This window comes from Natator depressus, chromosome 10, assembly GCF_965152275.1.
Source record: "Natator depressus isolate rNatDep1 chromosome 10, rNatDep2.hap1, whole genome shotgun sequence".
In the NCBI taxonomy this organism is placed as follows: domain Eukaryota; kingdom Metazoa; phylum Chordata; order Testudines; family Cheloniidae; genus Natator; species Natator depressus.
In genome coordinates, this window is record NC_134243.1 from 40,808,369 (window position 1) to 40,825,453 (window position 17,085).

General features: G+C 43.5%; 1 protein-coding gene across 1 annotated transcript in view; it reads right to left on the reverse strand.

Annotated features, from left to right (window-relative positions):
- Positions 1-17,085, reverse strand: part of REC114 (REC114 meiotic recombination protein) — a 120,078-nt gene that overhangs the window by 44,315 nt on the left and 58,678 nt on the right. The window contains exon 3 of the mRNA XM_074964886.1: positions 16,539-16,622. Within this exon, the coding sequence (XP_074820987.1) occupies positions 16,539-16,622 (84 nt within the window). The remainder of the gene's footprint in view (positions 1-16,538; positions 16,623-17,085) is intronic.

Genomic DNA, 17,085 nt, shown 5'->3' on the forward strand with positions numbered 1-17,085 from the left:
ATTAGTTCATCATAGGATGACTATGAGCCGCCAATGTGATATGGCCGTGAAAAAAGCTAATGCGGTCTTGGGATGCATCAGGCGAGGTATTTCCAGTAGAGATAAGGAGGTTTTAGTACCGTTATACAAGGCACTGGTGAGACCTCACCTGGAATACTGTGTGCAGTTCTGGTCTTCCATGTTTAAGAAGGATGAATTCAAACTGGAACAGGTACAGAGAAGGGCTACTAGGATGATCCGAGGAATGGAAAACCTGTCTTATGAAAGGAGACTCAAGGAGCTTGGCTTGTTTAGCCTAACTAAAAGAAGGTGGAGGGGAGATATAGAATCATAGAATATCAGGGTTGGAAGGGACCTCAGGAGGTCATCTAGTCCAACCCCCTGCTCAAAGCAGGACCAATCACCAATTTTTGCTCCACATCCTTAAATGGCCCCTTCAAGGATTGAACTCACAACCCTGGGTTTAGCAGGCCAATGCTCAAACCACTGAGCTATTCCTCCCCCCTCTCTATAAATAGATCAGAGAGATAAATACCAGAGAGGGAGAGCAATTATTTAAGCTCAATGTGGACACAAGAACAAATGGATATAAACTGGTCATTGGGAAGTTTAGACTTGAAATTAGACGAAGGTTTCTAACCATCAGAGGAGTGAGCTTTTGGAATAGCCTTCCAAGGGAAGCAGTGGGGGCAAAAGACCTATCTGGCTTTAAGATTAAACTCGATAAGTTTATGGAGGAGAGGGTATGATGGGATAACATGATTTTGGTAATTAATTGATCTTTAAATATTCATGGTAAATAGGCCCAATGGCCTGTGATGGAATGTTAGATGGGGTGGGATCTGATCGCCATATTTGGGGTCGGGAAGGAATTTTCCTCCAGGGCAGATTGGAAGAGGCCCTGGATGTTTTTCGCCTTCCTCTGTAGCATGGGGCATGGGTCACTTGCTGGAGGAGTCTCTGCTTCTTGAAGTCTTTAAACCACGATTTGAGGACTTCAATAGCTCAGACATAGGTGAGAGGTTTTTCGCAGGAGTGGGTGGGTGAGATTCTGTGGCCTGCACTGTGCAAGAGGTCAGACTAGATGATCATAATGGTCCCTTCTGACCTTAGTAACTATAAATCTATAAAATGGCTTTCAGAAATAAAACAAACTTTCAGGGGAAGCTAGGATTAGATATCCCTCTGCTTGGTTTTAATTTTCTTTTAAAAAATGTAAAGTAGTATTTGCTGCTATCTTTCATTCAAGAAAAACACCATTATTGATTTAGTGTCTGAAATGTGCCATGTGCTTTCCAAGCAGAGGAAGATATAATCAAGATCTGAATGCCTAATCTAAATTTTAGAGGACTTTTTCTTCTGATTTTTTTTTTTAAAAGGATATTTTACTAAACTTGTCAACATATCCAACTTCTGGATCTCTGTGTAAAACTCACTGAAGTGTAGCACAGAATTAATTGATTTTAGTTTCAGCAAGAGCTCCTCCTCCCCCCCCCCCCCTTTGGTAAGCTGAAGAGGTAAAAATAATAGCAACGGTACATAACATGACCAAACCTTTAAAGAAAAAACTTCAATACACAACTGGAGATGGGGAAATGAAAGGAAAATCTTGGAAATCAGCTTCTGTACATGAAAACTCTGAAATACAGCCATCTCAATTATTTGGGTAACTTAAAACTAGCTAATAGTCTTGATAGTATTTCCTCCATGAAATCCTTTGCCTTAGATATGCTTTAATCTGCAGATTTTTGCTTTTTAGAGGGAGGATTCTCTTAAAATTTGATCTGGTCGTCTTTAACATCAGACCTGGAACAAAAAACTTTAAGGATAAAATAATGGTCATTGAAATCATAGGTGTTTTGCCATTGACTTCATTGGTGCCAGAACGTCACCCTAAATGTTGAGGGAAATGTGAACAATCTAGGCAACAAGACTTGTGAAACAGTTAGAAGGGTATTTAGAAGGAAAACTTTAAAAAATATCTCTAGTGTCTAGAATTGTTGAAATGGGGAGATATTTTAAAAAAAATTCCTATTTGCTGAATTCCCTGACCAAATGTTGCCTCTTACTGCATGTTCTAAAGATGGTCTGTATACCCCTTAACTCTGCCCTACTTAAATCATTGTCTGACTCAGCTACGTGAGCGAGAATATCACAGGACTGTTAATCTATTATGAATGCAGTGTGGGGGAAAAGGGCCATGTATAAATTTTAGGAAAAAAATCTGTTAATATCAGATAAAATTACTACTCAAAATCAAGAAGGAAATTACTGGCCCTCTGCCCAAAATTCATTCTTGCTAATTTATGGGCCATTTTAAATTTTTTTTAAAACTACAAATACACCAAAGTAGACCTTTGAACACAATTTGCCCCAAAAGAAGCTCATTTAAATGAAAATGATATCGGGGTGGATTTGATTTAAATCTCTTAATCATGATTTAAATCACTAGTCAGAAAGACTCTATTTAATCATGGATTTCTACATAAGAGTGCATTCTTGTTGGTTGTTATAACCTTAACGCACATTCTTCACAACTCAGAGATAGGTTTCATTTTTAGAAGGTACACACTATTTATATTTTTAAGTGATTTAGTTTGAAAACTTTTCAGATTAGTTTTACAGCTATATCAGAAAATGTTTGGTTATTTCATTTACCAAAGGTAATTGAAGCAGATAGTTCACCTCCCAATGACTTCATAAATACCTCCAATTCAACAGGTTAATCATTAATATTTGGAGGATTTTCTTGCCATGCTGTATTAGGAGAACATCACCAGAGAGACATTTAAATTATTTTATTTAACTAAAATAACAACATCGTGTATTCTGGATTATTTTCTTCAACAGCAAACATATACTATTATAACAAAACAAGCATATGAATTTTTGAATTAGGTTTTTGTTAAAATTAACTAAAATATTTAAATGAAATTTTAAAAAAATTAAATAGACTATGTCAGCCAGGTCAACATGAGAAACTTAAAATATTGGCTTCTGCAGCTAACTCAGTCGTCTTCACCTTCATTTTCCTGTTTGTTCATAATCTGGAAAAGAAAAACAAGCTTTCCTGCTTTTTCAGGCCCCAAATGATTTCTCAATTTGGAATGAATTAGTCCAAAGGAAGAAAATATTCTTTCTACACCGGCAGAAGAAGCTACTGCTGTTAAAAGTGAGATTATCACTTCAACAGTCTCTGAATCCAAGTGCTTAAGTGACTTCCATCAGTTCAGTGGTGTGACTTTCTTTAAAACATCATCAGCAAACGTATTTCTTGAATCGTTCTTATTCCCAAACTGGGTCTCTTTTATGGCCTGCTGCCATCATAGGTTTTCCCTTCTAGTCAGAGAATAGTATGGTAGATCTCAAATCAATGAAGGCTATACTCCAAGACTCAAGACTTCTAGAATATGCTGCTCAAACAGTTTCACTTTTGTTTCTACTGCCTGTGCCTCCCTTCTCACATTTATCTCCAGACTTCTTCTCCTTCTCCAGCTCTATTCCAACCCAACAATCTTCTATTCATTGAACTTTTTGAAACTTTTAGAGAGAGGTAAGGGATTGACTCTGTGTACACAAATTTGCAGAGACAATATAGCTGAGGTCTATTATTTATTTATTAAAAACATTTTTGCTGTTAACAAGCATATTATCTCTGGAGACACAAATCCACAGTTTGAGAACTGCAAAAGAGAAGGTTACTCACCTGCAGTAACAGGTTCTTCGAGATGTGTGTCCCTGCGGGTGCTCCACTCCAGGTGACAGTGCGTCCCAGCACCGTTTATCGGAGATCTTCTTCTGTAGCAGTGCCTAGTCGGGATGCATGCACTCAGCTGCTGTCTCGCGGCGTCGTTAGGGGACACACATCTTGAAGAACCTCAGTTACTACAAGGTGAGTTACCTTCTCTTCTTCAAGTGCTGTCCCTGTGGGTGCTCCACTCCAGGTGAATGTGAAGCAGTGCCCATTATGGTTGGTGGGATTTTGGAGTTGCGGCAGTAATAACGGTAGACAGTACTGTGTGGCCTACTATGGCATCTGCTGTGGTATCCTGTGTGATAGCACAATGTTTTGCGAATGTGTGGTCAGATGTCCACGTGGCCACCTTGGATATGTAGGTAATAGGTACGTTGTGGAGGAAGGCAACAGATGTTGACATCGCCCGAGTAGAATGAGTTCTGATGACCTCAGGTGGTTGAGCATTCCAAGTCTGGTAGCAGGATCTGATGCAGTCAGAGATGCATTTGGAGAGTTGTTGCTTAGAGATGCCATCACCCCTTGATCTCTCAGTAGTGGAGACAAATCACCTAGCCATTTTGTAAATCCCCTTAGTTCTGTCAAGATAGAATGCAATTGCCCATCGGACGTTGAGGATATGTAATGCTGCTTCCTGTGGAGTCTTATGAGGTTTGCAATAGAATGCAGGTAAGTGTTATGGTTGGTAGAGGTGGAAGGTAGACACCACACTGGGGAGGAATTTGGGGTGGGGTTGCATCGTAACCTTGTCTTTAGAGAAAATCATGTAGGGAGGTTAGGCCATCAGGGTGCTTATTTCACCGACCCTTCTCACTGACGTTATGGCAACCAAGTAAACTACTTTCATAGGCATATGGAGCAGGGTAGCCAAGGGTTCTAAGGGAGGTTTCATGAGACCTTGGAGAACTAGGCTGAGATTCCAGGAGGCTGCTGATGGATGAATCTCAGGGTAGAGATTTTGCTGGCCTGGGAGGAACCTTTTTATGGTGGGCTGGGCAAAAAGTGAATATCCATCCAGCAGGTCATGGAAAATGGTGAGGGCCATGAGGTGTACTGTGATAGAACTGAGAAAGAGCCCGTCCTGTTTTAATTTCAAAAGGTAGTCTAAGATGTCAGGAAGGGTCGCGGTCTGGGGTGTCAAGCGTCTGTGGAACCATCATATGGAGAAGCGTTTCGACTTTTGCAGGTAAGTCTTACGAGTGGAGTCTCTTCTATTGTGCAGGACGACTTACTGGACCTGTTCCGAACAGGCTAATTCATGGGTCTGAAACCATGAAGGAACCACACCGTCAGATGGAGTTTCCGGAGCTGCGGATGCAGAAGCCAACCATTGTCCTGGGAGAGCAGATCTGGTCTGTTGGGTAGAATCCTTGGAGGACGGATGGACATACCATGTCTGTCTGGGCCAAGCTGGGGCAATAAGTATGACCGTGGCCTTGTCCTCTCTGATCTTGCGTAGACCCCTCTGTATCAGTGGGATCGGCGGAAAAGTGTGCATGAGGGATTTGTTCCACAGAATGAGGAACGCATCCCTTAGGGATGCGGTCCCGAGTCCCGCTCTGGAGCAAAATACATGGCATTTGTGGTTCTGAGTTGTGGCAAACAGGTCTATCAATGGGGTGCCCGAGTGAGAGAAGAGTTGTTGGACTATTGTGGGATGTAATTCCCATTTGTGCTCCTCAGAGAACTGTCTGCTGATTGTGTCGGCAGTAGTGTTGTGACACCCAGGCAGGTAAGAAGCGGTGATTTCTATGTGATGTTGTATGCACCAATTCCATAACCAGATGGCTTCTGTGCATAGGGAGTGCAATCGTACTGCCCCCTGCCTGTTAATGTAGAACATGCATGCTATATTGTCCTTCAGGACCCAAATGGATTTGTTCTTTATGATGGGGAGAAACTGAAGGCAGGTGTACCCGATTGCTCTGAGCTCTAGAAGATTTATGTGCAGATGTGTCTCTGATAGGGACCAGAGGCCCTGTGCCATGTGTTCCCCTAGGTGCGCTCCCCAACCTATCAGGGAAGCATCTGTGGTGAGTATGAATACTGAGGCGTGTGGATGGAAGGGGACACCCATGCATAGGTTCTCTGGTTTTGTCCATCATTGTAGGGAGCACTCTATCTGCTGTGTGGGTATCAGAGTGGATTTTTGGAAGTTTATTTGCAAGCCTAGACTGTGGAAGAGGGAGATGGTAAACGCATCGCTTTTAACATCTCATCGTATGAGCTGCCCTTGATAAGGCAATCGTCTAAGTAGGGGAAAAGTATAAGCCCATGTTTGCGGAGGTGGGCCACGACTATGGCTAGGTCTTGGAGAATACTCTCGGTGCTGTGGAGAGACCAAATGGAAGTACTCTGTATTGAAAGTGGTCATGTCCGAGTGTGAATTGCAGGAAGCATCTGTGTGCTAGATGAATGGATATGTGGAAATAGGCATCCTGTAGGTCGAGGGCTGTGAATCAGTCCCCTAGTTCCAGCGTGGGTAGTATTGTGCCCAATGCGACCATCTTGAATTTCTGTACACATACAAATTTGTTCAGTCAGCGTAGTCTAGTATAGGCCTCCATCCCCCACCTTTCTTTTGGGTCAGAAAGTAGTGGGAGTAGAAGCCTTTCCCCTGATATTGCATTGGTACAGGTTCCACTGCACCTAGCTGTAGAAGATGAGCCACTTCTATGCAAAGTAGGTGCTCGTGAGAGGGGTTCCTGAAGAGGGACAGGGAAGGGTGGGCGGGCAAGATATGAAAGGGATGGAGTAACCCGACTCAAGTATTTCCAGGACCCAGCGGTCCTGGGTGACCTGTTGCCAGACATGGTGGAAAACCTGGAGGCGGTGGCCAAATGGGCAAATTGGCAGTGGAGTCAAAGGGTGGTAGCGCAGACCCCCGACCAGCACTTCAAAATTGCTGTTTTTGTTTCCCGATGGGTGGGAGGTAGCTGGTTGCACATGGTTTTGTCTGCGCCTAGGTGGTCTGTTGCGGTTTCTCCCAATATCATATGGTCTGGGATGGGGATGGTGATCTTGTGCACTTGTGCCTCTGATAAGGTTGATACCATTGTCTCCTGGGGAGGGACGGGTATATGCCCAGTGTGTGCAGGGTGGCTCTAGAGTCTTTCATAGTGTGAAGGACTTAGTCAGTTTTTTTAAGAAAAAAGTTCCTCTTTGTCAAAGGAAAAGTCTTCGGCTTTGGTCTGCAGATCTTTGGGGATACTGATGCAGTCAGCCAGGAAGACCTGCGCATCACCACCGCAGTTGCAGTAGTGTGGGTTGCTGTGTCCGCCATGTCCACTCTCCTGTCCTCTGGGATATGGGAGGCAAAATCAAAGAGCTTGTTGTAGTTGTCGTAGTCATAGCTTGCAAGGAGGGCGGAGTAATTTGCCATTCTAAATTGTAGAGTGGAGGAGGTATAAACCTTGCGGCCCAGGAAGTCAAGGTGTTTGAGGTCTTTGTCTTGCAGAGTGGGCCGGTATTGTGGCTGTTTTGTTCTGTGCATCACTGCATCCACCACAAGAGTAGGGTTGTGGGTGGGAAAATAAGAAATCTATGTCCTTAGCGGGAACATAATATTTACGTTCAGCCTTCTTGCATGGAGGCAGGGGTCTGCTAGAGAGTATCAGCTGGTTCCAGGAGGGTTTCATTTATGGGTAGCGCAATCTTTGAGAGCACAGAGGGTTGGAGGATTTTGAGGAGTCTGTGTTGTCTCCTGGATTTCCTCCAAAGGAATGTCCTGGCTGACTGCCACCCTCTTGAAAAGTTCCTGGAATTGCTTAGTCGTCCACATTTTGTGGAGGAGGAGGCATGAGGGCTTCATCTGCGGCAGATGGAGAGGCAGGAGCCAGTAAATCCAGAAGGGTTCATAGCCCACATCTTCAAGAGGGGGTTCAGGAGCTCTAGATGTAGATGGAGCTGGAGACAGAGGCGCAGAACGGGCTTGCAGTCTGGTGGTAGGGGCATGAGGAGGAGTGGTGGCAGGAGCCAACAAAGGGTACCACTGAGGCCAGGGCATGGGGTAGGAAAAGTGGGGCCCCTCCCACAAGGGGACAAAATAGGGAAACTGAGGCTGGTTCTTGTGAGGTGCCGACCCTTGAGACAGATATGGCTCCGGTGGAGGAGGAGAATCAGGCAGGGAGAACTCTGCCTGCTGCTGCATGTCATTCTCGCTGTCAGTGAAGGTAGCCGGTCAGGTGGCGAGAGCGGTTGTTCAAGCAGTTAGCACTCTGTGTCGAGGAGCGGAGAGTCAGGCTCAGGGGCCATGGAGATATCATCCTGATACAGAAATTGTTGCTGCTCTCTGGGCTGTGGTGCTGCAGAGCGTGGAGTGTGAACGGCAGCCCACAGCAACTTTTGTTTAGCTTTAGCAGGAGCCACGGGCCGTTTGTAGGAGCCCTGCAGAGGTTCCGTGTCTGCTGCAGGGGTGACGGGCAGGCTCGGTGCCAATGTTCTTGTCAGCACTGAGGTGGAATGGGCTGCCAGCACCGGGTCCATCATCAGTGCTGGCAGGACTGGTGCCGAGGAGAGCTTTCCACTGTGGGAAGTTGGGTCCCTGCTTTTGCACCCCACGTGAGCCGCGGCTGAGGTGCTGGGCCAGTCGGAGGCACCTGCTCTTGGCGCTGTCAGCACCGAGGGTAAAGATCTTTCAGGCGACCCTTTATCCTTTTGAAAGTCCCTGTGCGGAGACATTGGGACTTCCTGCCTCTTTGCCTGAGAGGGTGAAGCCGTGCTCCTGGTTGGTTCCAACTTAGCAGGGGAGCGTGAGGGAGAGGGTTTACTGCCCGTCTCCACACGTGGTTGCAGAGCTTTCTCCATCAGGAGCATTTTTAGCTGCAAGTCACTGTCATGACGAGCCCTAGTTTTCAGGTTGGTACAGTGGAGACACTTGGCAAGGACGTGTGTCTCGCTGAGGCATTTCACACCGAGTGAGTGCCAGTCAGACCATGGCATAGGACCCCGGCATCATGGAAGTATGACTGCTTGGGGGGAAGACTCAATGGGAGATGAACATGAGAGAAGTGTGTGTTTGGTTTCGTTCGTTTTAAACTAACGAAATATTCTAAAAGAAGGTAGAGAACTGGGATATGTCTAGCTAACTATTTCTATTCCTTTCTACTTGTCACTGAAGGAAATCAGGGAAGAGGTTAGCACTGCCCCGAGTCCCGTCTTCAGCCGAAGAAGGTTGAGAAGGAACTGAGGGGGGAGCGGGACGTGTGCATTCCGGCAGACCCTAATGATGCCACAAGACAGAGCTGAGTACGTGTATCCCAACCAGGCACTGCTACAGAAGATCTCTGATCAATGGTCACCTGGAGTGGAGCATCCACAGGGACAGCACTTGAAGAAGAACTAAGCATCTCTGATATCTTCTAGACTGAGCACTGAGTCCCACTAGGTAGATAGAAGGATTAACCTAAATCATCTATACAGCAGCCCCCTGGAGCCCATAAAATTGGGTCCCTAATCCATGAACAATTGGAACTCATTTACAAAACTTTTCTTAAACATTACATGAATATATTGTCTCATTCTATAGAATTAGAATTTATAATCCCTATTCCATGATAAGATACATTATAGCTCAAAGATATTTCATCTAAAACTATCTTTAGATAGGTTTTTTCCTCAAAAAGCATTTTATCAAAATAATCTGATTTAAATAAAAAAAATTGGATTTTTTTATTTAAATCATTGATTTTTATCCACCCTGGATGATACAGATCCCAAGGAGGATGTTTTGGACAATTCTTTCTTCTTTATCTCACATGGAACAGTACATGCAATTGATCTTGACTTTGAACTGCTAACATTTCTCTTTTTACTTCCCTTTTTCTGTTCCTTTTGGTAGATTTAGTGGAATTTGATAAGGCTACTCATTTTTCCTTTGAAATTATGAAAACCCTTATCCTTATTTGATTCCCTTCATTATATTTACAAAATATCAATAAATAAAAAGGGTAACAAAATGGCCATGTCAGAGATGTCCATGACTGCTTGTAAGGCTATTCTGGTCACCATCTGACCTTCTCTAATGGTCTCCCTTAACTCTTCCCTGGTATCCTTTGCCCCTTTCAGCAGGAGGAAGGGGTCACCCTGTCCCACGTCAAATTATATTTGGTGAACACCTGGTAGTTTGCCACATAGTTTCAGTGAGGCAGAGAACAGGCTTTGCACTCAGACAGGTCTAGCTCTTTGGCCGCCTTGTCCTTGGGCCTTGTTTTGATTTTTGATTTTTCCTGCACTGTTGCAACTACTAATGATCCTGAGTTAGGTAAGAGTAAAAGTGTTCAAAATTTTTTGGAGACACTTGATCTCACTTCTCCACTTGTTTAAATAGAGGCTGGATAACAACTCAGTTTTGCCAGCGCTCTTTGGCTGGTTCCAGTATTTCTTCATCAAATTATTTCTAAAAGACGAGTTTGAGGCTAGGAGAAATGTAGTAGGTTAGGCCTTTTGCCAGATTTAATCTTGTTGCTACAGATGGTAAGGAGAGTAACGGAGGGTGGGTCATGGCTGCTTCACGAAAGCTTATGTTCAAATACATTTGTTAGTCTCTAAGGTGCCACAAGTACTCCTTTTCTTTTTAGTCCAAAGGTGTAAATTGTAACTACTAACACACTATTATGTGGAACTTTATTAAACAGATCTCAAGGGACATTTACAAAGGTAAACATAAATATTACTTTATGGATATGATGAGTGAGCGATAGAAGGTTTCGATTTTGCCTTAAATCACACAGTTAGCAACCCAGCCAGTCTTCCAATTCTCAGTCCAGAGCCCTTCCTCTTTATAAGGCAACAAAGCCTTCTCAGCCCCTAATTGCACAACTGCTACCCAGATTTCCTACTACCACCAATGTGAATTTCACACCTGGAATGGTTATATAATTGAGGACCTGAGGAAATATCCTTTAAAGAAAAATACAGCTGTGGTGCAAAAAATTCTGACTAGTTCTGATTTTCTTAAATGTGCAACTCATTTAAATCAAGATGTTTCCAAACTAAATTTCTCAATTAAAACAGCAGCAGAATGGGTTTCTGAACTGATAGTTTGCAAGGCATTGTATAAAAACAGACTATTTCACTAGAAATGCAATATTATCAACTGAGTGAATGTCAGATTGGTTTTCATAAATCTTTTTCTAAAGTATATAATCCCAGTCATTAATCTCCATGTTTCTTTAATGAGGATCATTCTTTAGACTCTTGCATCCGATGAAGTGAGCTGTAGCTCACGAAAGCTCATGCTCAAATAAATTGGTTAGTCTCTAAGGTGCCACAAGTCCTCCTTTTCTTTTTGCGAATACAGACTAACATGGCTGTTACTCTGAAACCTGTCTTTAGACTCTGTACAGCTGTGAAGCAGGTAACTGGGAACATAGAGAACAGGAGAAAAGAGAAGCAGCAAAATAAATGAAATGTGGTTTGTGTGTTTTTTAATTTCCTACTATGTCAACAAAATAAAAAGCAAGGAGCATAACAAAGGAAAAGCCATTTTAGTACAAGACCATTCGTTTCTCTGTTTACTGAGAAATAAGTCCTGTTTTTGAAAAGAAATAAGCAGCTTTCCCCTATTCAAAGGGCTCCTGCCTCTCTCTCTGTGTCTCAATATTTTGCAGGAATTTCAATGTTTTTGGTTTACCAACATGGAAAGACAGGCCTGAAATGTAATACACCAACTGTGCACAGGAATGGGGGGGAGGAATAGCTCAGTGGTTTGAGCATCGGCCTACTAAACCCAGGCTTGTGAGCTCAATCCTTGAGGGGGTTATTTAGGGATCTGGGGCAAAAATTAGGGATTGGTCCTGCTTTGAGCAGGGGGTTGGACTAGATGACCTCCCGAAGTCCCTTCCAACCCTGACAGTCTATGATTCTAATATCTTCTCCACCAGTAAAATGCAGCCATTTCTGGTGTGAAATAGGGCAAATGTTTAACAGGACATGCCGAAACCACCACATCCTATTGAAAGTGCAGGAGGAATTTAGGTAAATAATATGGCAATGCAGATTGAATTTACCCAAGACACTGGTGTTAATATTCCTCCTCCTTCTGAAATGTGTCCTTGTGCTCCATGTAAACAAAAGCTGTCAAAACTTTGATTTTATCTCTTAACTGAAAGGTGCAGCATAGTGCCCTTTTAACACTATGCTGGGGTGCTCATTGGAAAAATGATGATCTATTGATTCACCAACACTACTTACTACTGCACCTGGACATTTTCCTCCAGTAGGTCTCCCATCTACATGCTGACCCAGGTTCAGTTATGCGATCATATGTGGAAATAGGTTGGCTATGGGTCATTATCATCCATGGATTTAAAATCAGCTGAGAGAGATATAAGCTCTTCATAACTGGGGAAAAAAGTAAATACATTTTCTGATGCCACAGCAAGGTAAGAGGAAGTAGTAGTTACCTTGAGCTGTAACAATGGTTCTTTGAGATGTGCGTCCCTATGGATGCTCCACTGTAGGTGTTTGGGGGTCACTGCGCTTCTGATTGGAGATCTTTGGTAGCAGGGACTGTTTGGCCTGCACACATGCTCTCTTCTCCTCATGCTGTGCCTCAAGGGTAATTAGTGCTGCATGCACAAACCACCCTCAGTTCCTTCTCTACCACAGAGTCCCTATCAAGAACTCTGAAGTAGAGGGGAGGAGAGTGGGTCATGGAGCACCCATAGGGACACATGTTTCAAAGAACCATCGTTAACTGCACAAAGTAACTACTTTTCTTTGAGTAGTGTACCTATGGGTCTCCACTGTAGGTACCTCCAGAGCAGTATCTCTAAGGGGAGTGTGATGGGCTGTACCCCCAGAGTGAAGCCTGGAAGCTGTTGGAACTACTGGGCCCCTAACTATTCAGCTGGGTTGGCCTCTTCCCTTTGCTCTGCTGGTAAGACACAGCTGGACCCTCTGGGCCCTGTTATTACCCAACATGACAGCAGGTGCCACCACACACCCAACTGAGTCACCTGAGTGCTTTACCTAAGCCACTCACGGACCAACAAGGGAGGCATCAGCCAATTTCTCACTCCTGAGCCTTGCACCCCTACTGGAGTATAAACCCAGAATTATGCCATCATGCACTGCACAGTCTGCTCCCCTCTCAGTGTGGGGAAGATATACAACAGGCTTTGTTAACAAAGCTAACGTTCCCTAACACTTCACTTAAAAACACACTGGTTAAGATAACACATAAAACAAGTTTATTAACTACAGAAAGATTAAGTGATAGCAAATAAACAAAAATGCAATCTAAGCCTAATATACTACACAGGATTTGAATTAAACAGTCTCACAAACAGTTTGTAGATGTCTCATACACAGGCAGGGTTTCCTTCTTTCTTGCCTGGGACCAGCACTTCCCCAGTTCAAAATCTTTATTCTTCCAAAGGTATTTTCAGGTGTCGAGTTGTGGAGAAAGTGAGGCTCCTTGGTGATGTCACTTCCCCATTTTATAGTTTTTTCCACAGGGCGAGAATGCCTTTGTTCCAAGTCAGGTTCCCAGCCCAGTTTGTGGAAAAATACAGGTACCAAAATGGAGTTCAGTATCATGTGATCTAGTCACATGCTCTTGCATACCTTGCTGAGTCATAGCAGCCATTATTCATAGGCTGGCTGAAGCATCCCCAGGTGGGGACAATCCTTTCCCAAGGCCCACTGTCTTTGCTGATGGGCTATTCTACTTGGATAGGCCATTCATGATCATAGAATCATAGAATATCAGGGTTGGAAGGGACCCCAGAAGGTCATCTAGTCCAACCCCCTGCTCGAAGCAGGACCAATTCCCAGTTAAATCATCCCAGCCAGGGCTTTGTCAAGCCTGACCTTAAAAACCTCTAAGGAAGGAGATTCTACCACCTCCCTAGGTAACGCATTCCAGTGTTTCACCACCCTCTTAGTGAAAAAGTTTTTCCTAATATCCAATCTAAACCTCCCCCATTGCAACTTGAGACCATTACTCCTCGTTCTGTCATCTGCTACCATTGAGAACAGTCTAGAGCCATCCTCTTTGGAACCCCCTTTCAGGTAGTTGAAAGCAGCTATCAAATCCCCCCTCATTCTTCTCTTCTGCAGACTAAACAATCCCAGCTCCCTCAGCCTCTCCTCATAAGTCATGTGCTCTAGACCCCTAATCATTTTTGTTGCCCTTCGCTGGACTCTCTCCAATTTATCCACATCCTTCTTGTAGTGTGGGGCCCAAAACTGGACACAGTACTCCAGATGAGGCCTCACCAGTGTCGAATAGAGGGGAACGATCACATCCCTCGATCTGCTGGCTATGCCCCTACTTATACATCCCAAAATGCCATTGGCCTTCTTGGCAACAAGGGCACACTGTTGACTCATATCCAGCTTCTCGTCCACTGTCACCCCTAGGTCCTTTTCCGCAGAACTGCTGCCTAGCCATTCGGTCCCTAGTCTGTAGCGGTGCATTGGATTCTTCCATCCTAAGTGCAGGACCCTGCACTTATCCTTATTGAACCTCATCAGATTTCTTTTGGCCCAATCCTCCAATTTGTCTAGGTCCTTCTGTATCCTATCCCTCCCCTCCAGCGTATCTACCACTCCTCCCAGTTTAGTATCATCTGCAAATTTGCTGAGAGTGCAATCCACACCACACCATGATGTGCTAGCCTGAATGCAAACGAACTTTAGGGTGTTACCCAGGGTTGAGCACATTTGAAATACAAAGACACAGTCAATATTCATATCTTCAGATACATGCATACACATAAGATAATAATATTCAGCAAATTATAACTTTTCCATAGACATCTCACATGAGACATTTTGCACAAGATACCTCATAATTATGTCATAAACATATCATAATTATACCATAAATAGTCAATATAGGGCAGTCACAGGGAGGTTGGGGCTTCAGAGTTGAGTCTGTTATGGATGATAATACTGCGGAGCCGAAGCTAGTGTTTGAAGCAGAGTCTGCAAAGGTATGTATGGACACCCAGGTGGCTGATCTGCAGATTTCTGAGAAGAAGGCAAACTGATCTCATGGACTATGTGCGAATTCCGGATGGAGGTACTATCTTGAGATGGTCGGTACTGAGGGCGTACATACTGATGCTGTCTTCCCGGAAGCGGCATGATCTCCTTTCCTGTACCTGACAGGCATTACTGATGCTTCGAAGCCTGTGTCCTTAGGGTCCTTAGGCATATCAGCAGTATCTTTTGCACTGGATCCATGTGATTTATGGGTACCATGCTTAGATGCCTTCAGTGCCATCAGTACAGGGGAGACCGAACATGCTGGGGACCTCCTCTAGCTGGTTCAGGTCTCACTATGAGGGCTTGAAGCTCTCTTTTTGGAGGTCTTACGTGGAGAGTCTGAAGGATTTCTCTCGGTTCACCGGCCTTGGAGATGGAAGGCTGTGGAGAAGACTCACATCACCTGGGAGACTCTGGGCCCAGGTCAGACACCGGCTGATGAGCTCGCCCCATGAGGAGCAGATTTAGTTTCAGTTCCCATTTTTTCAGGATCTGGTTTTTGGCTGCTGACAGATGGTACGCTTCTGTGGAATGTGGCCCTCCCCGAGGCAACGGACACAACAGGAATGCCCAACCATTACCAGAATGGACTCCTTGCAGGAGAGGCACCTCTTAAACCTGGGCGAACCAGGCACACCTGTTACTGAGGGCAATCCCCAATTAAGGGAGAAAAAAGGGAAGAGAAAAAAACTAAAGGAAACTCTATGATACTAAGAAGAAAAACACTAAAACTAGCTAAGAATGAATTTCTAAAGAGTAAAGTATCTGTGAATGCACTGCTAATTGCTCCGTTTCTAGCCCGGGTGCTTTAGAAGGAACTGAGGACAGTTCTTCCACACAGTACTAATTAGCCTCGAGGCAGATCATGAGGAGGGGAGAGTGCATGTGCAGGCCCAACACACACTGCTACCAAAGATCTCTGATCAGAAATGCAGAAGCTACAGTGGAGCACCCATAGGGACACTACTCGAAGAAGAACTAGGCTATTTCTGAGGCAAGAAAATGTCTTTCCTGTTCACTTGACCAATGTTTGTTATTCTTCTTTGAGTCTACTAGCATTCTGCAGACAATAAGGTGTTTTTCCCTGCAAACTGTAGAATACCACTTCTCTGTTTATAAATCAAACATACCTATATAAAAACAAAATGCAATCACTGACTGTTAAGCAGTCTTGTGACGGGTCCACATGAATCTTTCATAAGGAACAAAGCAAGAGCTATGCTAGACATTGCTTCCTTCACTTACAGCTATATTAGCCAGTTCTGCACCTCCCCCACATGATCCTGGAAATGTGGTATGCTGGAACAGGTCAAAGAATCACTGGGGCGTTCTTATGCCCCAACTATTCTACACCTGAATGGGAGAGGCGCAGTCCATGACCCGTAACACAGCACTCAGTTCTGAGTTTCAGACTTACACATCCTAGGAAACTGATGTCATTTCTACCGAAAATCTTGTTTAGATGTCTAGGACAATCTGGAGCACTTTTAATTATATCAAATAAGCACATGTAGTTAAAATTTTTATCCATGGTCACGTATGATGAATTCAAAAGTATCTAGGCTCCAAACCATCTACTTGCAAAGAAATTCAAGTAACAAAACCATAGGTCCATTAGCTTGAGGAAAGGAGTTCCTTCATCTTCACCTTAAGCATACAAATAACTCACTGTACCTTTGAACTTCCTATTGAATTTCACCAAAATCAACACCAAAAATGACATTGCAGATATTAAGTTCAGACATAGCACCCAGATTTTTCTAGCAGAAACAACAATGCAACTTACTTTTAACTTTGAACCAAATAACAGACAATCTGCTCTTCTTACTATCTTCAACCATTTGTGGGCATCAATTAATGAAAAACCTTCCTGAAATTAAGCAAAAAAAATAGTGACTAGTACAGAAAACAGAAAAGCAAAAGGACCCAGTTATGCAAGCTAATAAACTGACCCTGGTCAGTAAATGAGAAAATATTTACAACATGAATTTAAGGCGAAGAAATTCTTTCAGAAATAAAGAATGTAAATACAAATCTTATATATTTTGAAAGAAAAATATTGTAATAAACAATATTTATCATACATAAACATAACACATATACAATACAAAATTTCCAGGGTTTCATTTGTTTTTACCACAGTATGAAATTAAGTTAAAAATATATCTACAGCAGTACCAGTACATTAAACTAAAGTTTTATTTTTAAATATATTTCACAATTCATACATAATGAAAGGCAATTTGACTTGTACTATATAATGCCTTCCACAAAGAGCTTTGAATTCTACTCACAAATCCCATGCAGTAGCCCTAGAGGGCAGCAGAAGACAT